Consider the following 13,068-nt stretch of genomic DNA (forward strand, 5'->3'; position numbering starts at 1 on the left):
CACTCGATGGGTTCCCATACCTCTAAGTATCAAAATATTGTGGAAAACATCTGAGATGAAAACCAGAAATTTAAAGATGAATTGACCATTGATTCAATTCAATTCAATGCTTTAATTTAATAGCTCTGTGAGGTTAAAAAAAAAAAAAACAATGCTATGACTGGTTCCATTCAAAAAAATATTTTTATCATTGTTGCAAATCTGCCAAAACTAAACTTACATTTGTGGAGATGGGCAATTATTTCCCAATTGCATTTAAGAATTATATCACTGGAATTAGAAGCCCTGAGTTCTTGTCTTTCAGCTTAACCTGGGCAAAGCACTTCTGTTTCTTCCTATTCGGAAGACTATCTTTATCTTTCAGATACCTTCTACCTCCAACATCCTATCTGTTTATGATTCTATCTTATTGGAACTAAAGGAAGTTCAGATCAACAGTCATGTCTTATGTGACTAATGGTCTGACCACTCCAGTAAAGGCTTGGTGCTAATAATGACCAGATGACAGGAAATCAATTAGACAAACATTATTAATAACAATAATAATGAAGATAGAATAGTACTTGGGATAACAACCAGGCTGTGCTCTCATTGGGGGTATTAACATATCTGAAGAATTTTTAAAAAGCATCAGTCCAAAGGTGAAAATAGGGAACAGTGAAAAAGACAGACTGGCAGAGTGGCTCAGCAAGGTCCCGGGAGAGCACTGGATTGGGGGATCCCTACAGTGCAAAAGGGACCTCAGGGTAGCTCGCTGACACTAGCCACGGCACACAGGCCTCAGCTCTCCTTGCTCCAATTCCAGGTTCAGCAAGCGTCCTTCTGATTACATTTATTTTCTTTTTCTTTTCTTTTCTTTTCTTTTTTTTTGAGACAGAGTCTCACTCTGTCAGCCAGACTGGAGTGCAGTGGTGAGATCTTGGCTCACTGCTACCTCTGCCTCCCGGGCTCTGGCCATCCTCTTACCTCAGCCTCCGGAGTACCTGGGATTACAGGCATGGCCACCACACCCGGCTAATCTTTTGTATTTTGGGTAGAGACAGGGTTTTACCATGTTGCCCAGGCTGGTCTCGAATTCCTGACTTCAAGTGATCTGCCCGCCTCAGCCTCCCAAAGTGCTGGGATTACAGGCATGAGCCACCACACCCAGCTCTGATTACATTTCTGACAACATATTGGCTTTCTCACATAGCAGTTTGGAGAGTGTTTTTAGTGGTTATTGTTATTTTGTAATAAATGGGGGAAAAATCAATTGAATGACACAAGATTTCTAATATGTTCAACAAGATAAGTTCTGTGATCAGACAACTTCTTTAGAGAAAAAGGGAGAAAAGTTGACAAAAATGAAGGCGGTTTTAGTTATTCCATAATAGGCCAATTGACTAACAGAGGTATTTAAATACTTTTAAAAATTCACTTTTACAACCATATTTTAAAGTATTGCCCAAATTTCCTTTTTTCTTTTTTTTTTTTTTTTTTGAGACAGAGTCTCACTCTGTTGCCCAGGCTGGAGTGCAGTGGCGCAATCTCAGGTCAATGCAGCCTCTGCCTCCTGGGCTTAAGCGATTCTTGTACCTCAGCTTCCCGAGTAGCTGGGATTACAGGGCGTCCACAACCACATCCGGCTAATTTTTGTATTTTTAGTAGAGATGCGATTTCACCATGTTGGCCAGGCTGGTCTCGAACTCCTGCCCTCAAGTGATCTGCCTGCCTCTGTCTCCCAAAGTGCCAGGATTCCAGGCATGAGCCACCACACCTGGCCCTAACGTGCTGCCCAATTTTCTAACTAAAGGTCCAAGATCAGAATGTCCAAGTCACTCTACCACATGGGGCAGCCTTTCAATCCCCTGCACCTTTGAGACATTGATGGCTTGCTATGTAGGCAGGTAGCAAGAACTACCTCTGGGCAGTTCTGCCAGAGACCATCACAGAGACCATTCACCCCAGTGGTGAGGCTCTGGCATGCTGGAGGTGGGTGAATCTGGGTTTGGCAGTAGTTCTATGACCTACATAGTTCTATGACCTTGGACAAGTTATTTCATCTTTCTGAGCCTCTTTTCTGATCTATAAAATGTAGAAAATGGTAGGACCTGCATAAAAATATAAATCCTATTAATAACATCAGACTACAAGCAACAGATCATTCCGCATCATCCAGCACATAGTGTGGCCTCAACAAATACAGTTAATATCACCTCACCTCTAAAATGATAGATTTCATCAAAGATACACCGCGGGGTCCAATTATTTTGCTATTTTAAAAAAGGCTAAAACGCATGAAGAAAAGTGTATAGCCACTAAAATGGAAAAATGCCAAACAAGTAGAGAATGGTATTAAATCACAGAAATTATTTTTAACTACATAAGCATTTGCAGTCTATCCCTTGCACGAAAGCAGTTGATAAAACGGATCCAATAAAGATAAGTGAATGAACGATTCAAAGAAAATACTGTTAGTTTCTCGGAGTCTCTTGATGGCGTGGGTGTTGTTTTGTTTTGCTTAAGTAAAAATGTAATGTGGATAAAACTATTTTTACAGTTGTTAAAAATATCAGAGGAAATGTTTTGAGGGAGATTTTCATTACTCTAGTCAACCGGAAGCCCAGATAAACATAACTGTGTATTTAAAAACAGAAGCAGAAAACGACAGCACACCACCTAGACAGGAACATTGAGTCTGATAAAGCTGGGAGTCTGGCTGAGCAGTTTCAGTGGAATAAACCCGCATAGTTAGAAGGTGCAAAGAAACTGGTCCTCCAGAGCTCTGAAGGTTGCACTTTCTCTCTTCCTGCCTCTTCCTTGAATGCGTTAATTGTTCCAGGTCTGTTTTGCTCCTGTGGAAAGTTTCATAACCCAAAGTGTCTACAACAAAGGTTAAAACAAGCAAAGTAAGCAAATAAAATTACTAAGCTGGCCTGGAAAATCGGGACCGTGTTGTCATCTTTGCCATAAGATGCATCCACAGCTCTGGCCCTATCTATTTTCCCTATAACCAGCTTTCAACCACTGACACCTGTTCCTTCTATGTTTGTAGCCAAAAAAAAAGTCATACGCCCAAGTCTGATTTTCCTCTGACCCTTATTTTAGTTTTTAGCTCTTTGTGCCCTCAGAGACCTGTCATTTACATCAATGTTTTTGTTCTCTGTGACAAGAAGCTCTGGGGAACCTTTCACACCTTCTTCACTTTACATTTGCCTGTCATAGAAGACAGAAAGAAAGGAATACAAAACTGTCTCTGTGCTTGGTTCGGAAACAAGAGAGTAGGAGGGAGCCGTGAGCCAATATGATTATGAAATCAGCTGAGGGAAAGATCAGCATGTCTGGAAGCAACAGGTGCGGGGCAGGGGAGGGGAGGCTGGCGGGCCCATCCTGGGGGCCCTTCCGAAGGAAAGGAAAGAAGAAACACGGAATAAAAGAGAATCGGCACAGACAGGATTTCAGTATGAGCCCTCATCCTTCAACGCCTGTTAGGCTTCTCCTGCCTTCTTTGCTGTTTTCACCTTTGATTTTAGAATCATTTTAGATATTACAATTGTGAAAAATAGTACAGAGAATTCGCATACTCTTCACCCAAATGATCATCTTAGGGGATATCATAACCCTAGAACAGTACAACGATCAAAACCAAGAAACTGACGTTGGTATAATGTTATTAACTAAACTGCATACATTATCCGCATTTCCCCAGTTTTCCCATAAATGCCTTAGTTCAGACCCAGGATCCGACCAAGGGCACCCTCGTGTTTACTTGTTAGTAATGACTCACTTTTGTCTCCCCACATCTGGGATAGCTTAGCCGTCTTGGCGTTGTTTTGTATGATCCTGACACTTTTGAAGAGTACTGGTCAAGTATTTTGTAAAATGTCCCTCAATCAGTGTTCGTCTAATGTTTTCTCAGGGCTATACTGGGGTTACGGATTTGGGGGAAGATTACCGCACAGGTGAAGTGCCATCCTATTGTATTATATCGGGGATCATGATCTCAACACAACAGGGAATGCTAACCTTGGTCACTTGGTTAAGGTGGTGTCTGTCAGTTTCTCCACTCAATCTGTCCTATTTGTCCCTTCATCCTGCCTTCCTTTAACCTGACCACCACCCTGCATCCCAGCCTGCTCTCCCAGGCCCTGGACTGCAGGCGCAGAAACGCCTGTCCTGTCGGAACTCTCAAAGCGCTTTCCTGTGAAGCTGTCCCGTGTGTGGTGGACAGGATTCTCAACAGGGCATCTCAGGCACCTTAAGGGTTAAACAGGCTTCTGTTTAGAATCACAGGACCGTCCTCCAGAGCCTGTACCACACAGGGGAAGGAACAGGCCTGCATTACTGATGTTGAAATAAAATCATCTGGAAGTATTTTCATTTGAAGCTGGCTTTCAGACACAGAGGCAAAACACACTAACAAAAGTAATCTGGGGCATATGGTATTCCTTTCAGTCATAGGCATTTTTAATTTAAATCCCCTAATCATTTATATCTTGGTTTTCAGTTTATTGTGAAGCCAAATCTCTTCTTTCTCTCCAAAGAATAAACTCCCTGCCTAAAAGAAGTGAATTATCCTTGCTTGAAAAAAAGGCAAAGTGCAGCTCATCCGTACTAGACAGATCATCTTGCTATAAGTGCTACCTAAACACAAGCTTTTGTTGTTGCTGTAGTTTCTTTTTTAAATTGAGACTGCAAATATGCTCTATCATGATGAGGTTTTTCAAAGTTCTCCCTTTAGGGGTTCCTTCCTGACTCCTCCTCCCACTAGGTGGCGCTACACATCACATTCAAAGCGGGCTGTTCGAGTCGGTGAATAGTTTGTGTGGAAACCTTTGCAAGAATGTCTCTCGAACTCCCGATGGCAAGTACTAAACTCCATTGTTAATTAAACACTTCCCCTGTCTCTTTTCACATTTATTGTCATCAGACAACTGAAACAGGCCAGTTCTGAATTTCTGTAATACAGTCGGGCAATCTCAGGATAAATGTAAGTTTTTAGGGGCATGAAGAATCATGACCACATAGTAAGGCAAAAATTCAGGAGTTACATCACGAAGGCAAGAAACTGGGGAAAGGCTTCCATTCACTAACTCAGCATTGCCTGGAATATGATCTCAATAGTGCCCCCCAAATTCTTCCCTACTCAGGATGTCCAATACTGCTCAGAAGTTCCCCAACTACTTAATAACATTCCTCTCATAAATTCAATTTCTAAATTTTGGCTTCACAACAGTTTATTTATTCACTATATAAATATCCCCCAGAGAGATTTTTAAACTGTATCAAATTAGCAAAAGTTTTAAAGTGCTGACAAGCATTTTTAAGACATCCTTACAAAATGCAAAGATGAGGGAGTACAATTTCCTCTGATTACATATTAGAGGCACATATTTAATAAGAAACATTATGTTCACAATTGCAACTCATCACTTAAGCAGAACAAATTTTCTAAAAGCTTGGAGTTTAATATCATTAGGAAACCCATACCAAGAAACGATGCTCTTTTTCAGCCAAGTTACTATCACTTGGTGGAGGAAGATTTCCCCCTAAGGAAACGAGCTAAGAATATCAAGTTCCCGACTGGGCCCAGCAATTTGACTGATGGCAATTGCAATTTGCAATTGTTCAACTGTGTCCCGGAGAGATACGAGGCCTTTTGTTGTTGTTGTTGTTGTTGTTGTTGTTGTTGTTGTTCATATCAGAGAGTTTTGTTTGTTCTGCAACACTCTTCTCATGAAGTAAGCATCTGGTCTATGTGAGGTTAGCCCCTATTGTCATTAATTACCCAGGCTTATTTCATTCCCATGACCCTGCCAAAATACAGATTTGGCACTTATTCTTTCCTGGCCAATCAACAGACTTATTTAAAGGAGACAAATATTTTGGCCAGGGTATTTTCTTTTTAAAGAGTAGTCAGGAGATTATAACGTAGTGGTGGATTTTCATGGAAGTCTGTGAATTTCACATAAAGTATAAGAGCATATTATAAATCTCATCCCTGTAAAGGAATATCCATTCACACAAGGCATTCCAGTCCAAGCTCTACCAAGTGTTTCTGGTGTTGTTTAATGCCCGGACTATGATCTCAATAGTGTCCCCAAACTGTTCCCTACTCAGGATGTCCAATATTGCTCAGAAATTCCCCAACTACTTAGTAACTTTCCTCTTATAAATTCCATCATTGTCCCTGCCTTCTCAGTGTCTGCTCCTGCATGTGTGAGGGTGTGCGCGTGCGCGCACGTGCGCGCGCGCACGCACACACACACACACACACACACAGAGGAACTAGGCTGATCAACTTGCATTTCTGGTTGTCTATTGGGGATTAGCCCAGAGTTCAGACATTTAGCAAACTAGATGACAGTATTTTGGGTCCCCAACCTGTGACCAGGTGGGGAATGTCTAGGTACTGAGAACTTCTATAGACAAGTACGCTAGACTCAGAGTCCAAAGTAACATCTCACTCTCTTCCTAGCCCTCATCTATTCCCAATGTTCTTTCCTCTGCCCTAAGGACAGAGCGCCCTTGGCCATCAGTCCACATGACCTTGCATGGGTGGCCAGACTGCAGCTTCGTGGCTCGGATTTCATTTCAAACTCTTCACACAGAAGGGGCTTGCACAGTACAGGAGGGTGGGAAACTGCTCATGGAGGGACTTTGCAGCTGCTCCCAGCTGCCACGAAATGCCAATTTCTCCTCCTAGGAATCGAAAGGGCCTCTGCTCAGTATGCCTCTCTAATGGACTTGAAAAACGGGGCCATGATCGTTCGAGGCCAGAAAATTTCAAATTTGGATGAAGTCAGGGGAGCACTAGCTCCTAAACTGTGAGCTGGACAATCTTTGATCTTCCTGTGCGCTCTAGAATAAAATGATTCTAGTGATATCCTTCTCTGCTGAAATTGTCCAGACTTGCTAAAGAAAAGAAACTGAAATATAAGAAATAGACATGCTAGTGTAAGAGACTGGATAATAAATATTTCCTACCTTGTACCAAAATAATAGACTGAAATATGATTGAATCTAAACATTTATATACATACATATGTATGTGTATGTGTACACACATATTTAACTACTTTATTAATAAGTATCTTTTAGCTTACAGAAAAAAAGAGACATACCTTTTAGTTGGTGCAGACAGAAAGAAGCAGAAGAGAGCCTCCTTATTAAATTCTAAGCTCGCCTGCTCTTGAACTACAGTAGAGGTATTCGGTCCTGACTTCCAGCAAAGATCTCAATGTTTTGAAGCTAAGGAAACTTTTTCCTTTCCTTTATGAAGCCACCATACATACAAGAGAAATGGACACTATTCATTGCAAGGGACTGCTTTACCGTGACATGTGAGCCACAGACATTTGTTTTAGTGATATCATGTCTGCTAAATTAAGTAATGAGGAGTGTTTTTTTTTAAACTCCATCAGGGTCGACTTTCTCAGCATATAAAAATTTGCCTTTGTTTTATTTATTTTAGAGAAAGTCTATTAGGACATTTAAATTAGTGAGAATAATTTTCTTTCTAGAGATTTTGAATACTAAATATTTTCTTTATCTTTACTACAAATGTGTTCAAATGAAGGAAGTGTTTATTACTTCACTCTTGGAAAAAACTTCATAAAGTATTTTATTTTCTTCCCAGTTAGAGTAATTGACTGAAAAAGTTCAGCAACTCACAAACTCATTCTCCAAGACACTTTCTTCAAACTTGCTAATTGCAGCAGATTTGTCCCTTTGTGAGGACAGTAGGTGGCACTGCCACCACAAACTATCATGGCTAACTGAGTGATTTCACTGGGCAAAAAAAGGCTAGACCTTTTAGGATTCTCCCGTGTCAATGTACACCTAAAAATAATTATATAGGTTTTTCTCTTCCATAATTCACTGCTGGGTGCAAATATCTGGAATTTATTTCTGTTCGTGTGTGTGTCTGTGATAGTGTGGTCATAAGTGTGTGGTACAAATCCTGTATTGCAAAGTTTGGGCTGACTCATGCAGGTCTAACTGAATCCCCTGTTCTAAACTATTAGCTAAATATAAGTAGCTAAAATGCACTTAATATTTAAGTGGCATTCTGGGTGGGAGATTTTTTTTTCATAGACGAGCCTTCAGTCTTGCTCACAAACATCAAACTCCAAGTTCAGAGCCAAGATGAAAGAGAACTGTGGGGAAATTTCATTAAATAATCACATAATCCAGGCTCCATAGGTTGGATTTTTTTTAAATAAGTTTCCTATGTAATTGAGTTAAACGTAAATTTATGCATCCAATAAAAAACCACTGCAAATGGGAAAACAAAGACATTGCTCCAACACTTAGAAAATTAAATTCACCAAACCGTGAAGTCTACTGTGCAGTTATTTTTGTAACCACCATAAATTGCTTTACAAAACTCTTCTGCTGCAGTAAACAATCCAAGAAGAGATTTACTTTATAGCATGCATTCAGTTTCCAAAGGAAAGAGTGGCCTACAAGTTTATGACTTTTTTTTTTCTTTCTTTTTTTTAAAAAAATACTTGTGTTTCTAGTTACCTTGAAACCTTCCTCCCCTTACAGGAGCTCAGAAAGGTCCACGGAAAATAAGATCCAGGTCTGCAGATACACTGTGCCCTCAAATACTCATTTCTGGAATAAGAAGAAACAATCCTACTTTGTGGAAATAAAGTTTATATGGCAAAAGGAAAATAAAGGGTTTTAGTACTAAATATTTCACCATATTTAATAGCACCTCAGAGCCCAACGTAGTGTTAGATGTTTCAGACAGGCAGCTTGAAATGTGTTCGCTTACAGCATGGTACGAGGCCGAATTCAATGCAAACTGCTATAGATAAGAGTTTTAGGGGTCTTTAATCACTTCTTTCTCGTGTCCTTGATGGAAAAAACAGAGCTGCCTTTGTGCTAAAAAGAAGGACCTGTTGTTTCCAGATTCAACAGGTCATTTTTATAAGAACTTCCCAGAGGATACAACATAAATGACAGAAACACAAGGGGATATTTTAAGTGGCTGACGATTTTAAATGATATATCATCTATATTAAGGGAAGGTTGTTTGTTTTTTCTTTCCAACAAATGGAAAGTTACTGTTTTAAAAGTGTTTAATGTTCAAATTCTATTTTTAGGGCCAAATCTTTTCTCTCTGAGTGGATTTACTGTAAATTCGGCTCCTGAAATCAATCTGAGAGTGCAATTGGCCCCTCAAGTAAATAAACTTGTCAAATCATATCCATTTCTGTGTTGGGGATGAATGATTAATTTAATGGGCTTTTTGAAAATACCTGAATTGTGTTGTAATTTTTGTAACATTGTTTCAGTTAAAATAACAAAGAGAATGCATCTTTTATGAACTAGATAAACTTTATAAAATGGAGAATTCTAGCAACATAATTTTTACTGGTACTTTGAAGAAAGAAAAAAAAAGCCAATATATTATGGCAAACAAAATCCAGGCGACACTAGCTTTATTAGAATCTGGCTGATTTTATTATTAAAGGTGGTCTGAATTTGAAGAGACTGGCAAATTTAAGACTAAGATCTAAGCCAGACTTATTTCCTAAACTGTATTGGCAAAGTTGTGCCAATGTATTTTTCTCTCTTTTGTCTTCTTCTTTTAATTGGCTACCTTATTTGTAAAGAGGATTGAAGATCTTTAGAAAAGTTTCTGTCAGTCAAAAGTTACTTTTCCCTGCAAATATCAAAAGCACTTTACAAAACTCATTCCTTGCCCTCAAACAAAAGTTATTGCCAAGCGTCCTTTAAAATACAGTGCCTGGTTGCTTTCCCTTGCTCAGACAGACATATATTTTCCAAACTACCCAGATTCTCTGGTTCTTGACACTTTTACTAAGTCTCTATATTACTTCCCACCTAGGACAACTATCTGGCAAAAGGTCAAGGTAAATAAATACCTGATGGTAAAGACTGTCTTAACCACAAAGAACTTTCCAAAAGATAAAGAATGAAAACGGGCTTCCTTGGGAAGGAGAAGGCAATCTATTAATTGTTGAACAGGTTTCTAATTTAGAAGAGACTTTTTTTTTCCTTTAGTTAAATACATGAATACTTTCGCAGAGCAGGAGAAAGAGACCAGACTGGCTATTTGCTGGCAAGGGATTCCCAAGGATGAAAATTATGAAGGCCAGAATTTCCCTCCCACTCTCTCCTTCAACATCCACTTCCCAGGAAGGAGAAGGCGGAGAGGGAAGAAAGACCCTTGACGACCCTTCGCCTTCTGCATGAAGTGGGGAGGAGGGCGAACTGGGGGTCACCGAGGGCTCCTCCACGTCTTTCCCAGCCCAGGACCCCCGGATCCTTCAGCCCCAGCCCGGGCCCGCCCCGCTCACCGGTACCAGGCGAGGCCCTTGTCGTAGCTGCGGTCGAAGAAGTGGGGCTCGGCGCCCACGGCGCGCACGTCGGGGTGCACGCGCAGGAACTCCAGCAGCGCCCGCGTGCCGCCCTTCTTCACTCCGATGATGATGGCCTGCGGCAGCTGCTTGCTGCCTTCGTCCAGGAGCAGCGCCAGGGTCCCCGGCAGGGCCTCGGCCACGGTGCTTCCGGCCCCGGAGCCGCCCGGACCCCCTGCCAGGCTAGGGGACTCCTCTTCCCAGGCCGCCTCCTCGCCGTCGTCGCGGGGCGCGGGCGGCCGGCGCCTCCGCCACTGCGGCAGTTGCAGGAGGCGCTTTCTCTGTGCCGCCGCCGGCCACACCGCCAGCTCCCTCGGGCCTCCGGCCAGGACGCCGCCACCAGGGGCCCCCGCCTCCTCGCCGCCGCCGGACAGCCCCACGACGGGGCCGGACAGGGTCTGGCAGCGCTCGGCCAGGCAGTAGAAGACGTAAAGGGACGTGAGCAGGGAGCAGAGCATCAGCAAGAACTTCCGGAAGATGCTGCGGGACAGCGGCTCGGCCGAGGTGGAGAGGGCACCGGCCGGGCCCGGAGGGGCCATCCTAGCCGGAGGCGACGTCGGGCAACGCGCCGGCCATGCTAGGCCTGGACCCCGACAGGTGCCAGAGCATCCCCCCGGCGGGCCAGCGCGCTGGACGGAGGCCACGTCGCCGTGCGCCCCCGTGGCCGTGCGAACTGTCCCGGGAGGCAGCGGCCGGGGCTCCGCGGGGAAACGGAATCCCGGGGGCCCCGCGCAGGATCCCTGCCTCCAGTCGAGGGGGCGGGAAGAGGAACGCGGGTCCGTGCTTAAGAAACCATCGTCTTAGACTCGCCCAAGTCCTGAGCTTGGGGCAGCCTTGGCCCCTCGGTTCCCCGCAAGAGTCGCTGGAATCGGGGTCTTGGCAGCGGTGTCGAAGGCGTGCGTCTCAGCCCTGGCCCCGAGAGACTTCTCGGCGCGGATCTCCGCTCAGCGATCCTGCATCACTGGTTCGGTCCCCGTGAGGGCACGCGCGGCTGCCGGGCCTCTGCGCTCCGTGCGCTCCAGACAGTGGCAAGCGACAGTGACCTCCAGCCCCGGCTTTTTCTGGTCCCCTTGCCCGCCTGGGCGCGTTCTCTCCGCCCGAGTTCAGGTTCTCTCGGCCAAGGAGCGAGGTCCCCCCGAGTCCTTCTGCCCGAGCGGGAGACAGGAGGCCCGTGCAGAGCCGTCCACCCCTCTCCGTAGCGCCGGGTTGCTCCAAACTGCTCTTGAACCCCACCTGTGAGCCGCGTGGCTGGGCTGGGCTGGGCTGCGCGGGACCTGTCAGCGGCCCCCGCCACTGTGCTCGCAGGCGCTCACCGGCTGCCTCCTGGGCCGCCGCTGCCGCCGCCACACGTGGGACGCCGAGGGCAGCAAACTTGCTGGTGACGTCAACGGCCCGGGCCGGACCAGCCCCCGGACGAGCGCAGCGGGGCGCGGACCAGCGGCCAGGCGGGGCCAGACGGGCGGGGTGGGATGGAGAAAAGGTGGCGCGGGCTCCGCAGCAGCCGCCCAATGGCACTGGAGAGGGCGGGGGCGGCAGGGGCGACGCCCCTTCCCCAGTGTCCCCCATTCCTCCCCGCGGCTTCGCCCCCTTCCAGTGGATCCGGTGTCTGCGGCGGCTCCGGGGTTGCCTGAGTGACAGCAAAGGCCGGCCGGATCTCTGGGGGCCTGACTTCCACCCAAGAAGCCACTAGCTTGGTGAGGGGCTCCAGAGCTCTCCACCGCAGCTCAGCCCTCCGCAGCCCTGACCCTCTCCAGGTTCCCCGCGCTCTGCTCGCCTCTCGGCACTGTTGCCCTATCCTTCCCCATCCCACCGCTTTCCATCGCCTGGAACCTACCCCTCGTCCCCTTGGAAGTTTTGTTTGCAGCAGTTCCCAGTACTGCGCTGCACGCCACGCCCCCGTTTGTCTGGAGCAAACCGAATTCCTCTGCAGCAGCTTGGACTTCTACCTACTCAACTGTCTGCTGCGGGTCTTGGAGCAAAGCTCTTTCTCCCATCAGTTTGTTCTTTGTTTGTTTGTTTTCTTTTCTTCTTTTGATTGTTTTCCCTTGGATTTGTATAAGATGATACAGTCCTTCAGGGCCTAGAAAGGAACAACCTCTTACGAAAAAAAAAATGCATAAATCAAAGGCAAAATTAAAATTAAAAAAAAATTCAACTCCGATTCCAAGTCCCTATGCCCAATTTTTAATGTAGTGTATATTTCCTTAATGTTTGTGCTTGTGTGTGTGTGTGTGTGCGCGCGCGCGCGCATGCACTCTCGCAAAGGGGTTAAGTGTCCTTTCATAAACTGCGGTTTCCTCTTTCCCTTGCCTCCCCTGACCCTATATCCTCTTCGTGCGCTCCCCGGAGAGCAGGTCAGGAAGGGATACAAACCGCCTTGCTGTCTAATGGAGGGAGGTGGCCCGTGGAAGCTGCATGAGGTGGTTTTTTGTTCCAATCCTATTTGTTCCTTACTTTTTGGCTTCCTTGCCTCCACGGGATGCCTCACCATGTGGGCGGTAGCTTGGGAGCTTCTTACCAGCCCCTGCAAGCTGTGGAGGCAGCTTTCTGGGACCTCTGCGGGTGCTAACAAGGGCCCACCGCAGGCTCAAGGTCCACGGTGCAGGAAACTTACCAGGCATTTCTGCGTCCCCATGCAGGAACTTCGCAGCCTTTCTGTGCTCTATTTGACCACGGAAGTGGAAGTCAGCTT

The 13,068-nt window shown here is 45.3% G+C and overlaps 1 protein-coding gene across 2 annotated transcripts in view; it reads right to left on the reverse strand.

Annotated features, from left to right (window-relative positions):
• HS3ST3A1 (heparan sulfate-glucosamine 3-sulfotransferase 3A1) overlaps positions 1–11,760 on the reverse strand; it is a 106,783-nt gene extending 95,023 nt beyond the window's left edge. The window contains exons 1-2 of one of the 2 annotated variants that reach the window (XM_063700637.1): positions 10,317–11,760; positions 8,509–8,601 (exon numbers count right to left, since the gene is read on the reverse strand). In XM_063700637.1, coding sequence (XP_063556707.1) covers positions 8,509–8,601; positions 10,317–10,915 — 692 coding nt within the window. In that variant the 5' untranslated portion in view covers positions 10,916–11,760. The remainder of the gene's footprint in view (positions 1–8,508; positions 8,602–10,316) is intronic. The other variant, XM_004058611.5, reaches the window with a different exon arrangement.
• Between the last annotated feature and the right edge of the window lie 1,308 nt (positions 11,761–13,068).

Source organism: Gorilla gorilla, chromosome 19 (genome assembly GCF_029281585.2).
Source record: "Gorilla gorilla gorilla isolate KB3781 chromosome 19, NHGRI_mGorGor1-v2.1_pri, whole genome shotgun sequence".
In the NCBI taxonomy this organism is placed as follows: Eukaryota; Metazoa; Chordata; class Mammalia; order Primates; family Hominidae; genus Gorilla; species Gorilla gorilla.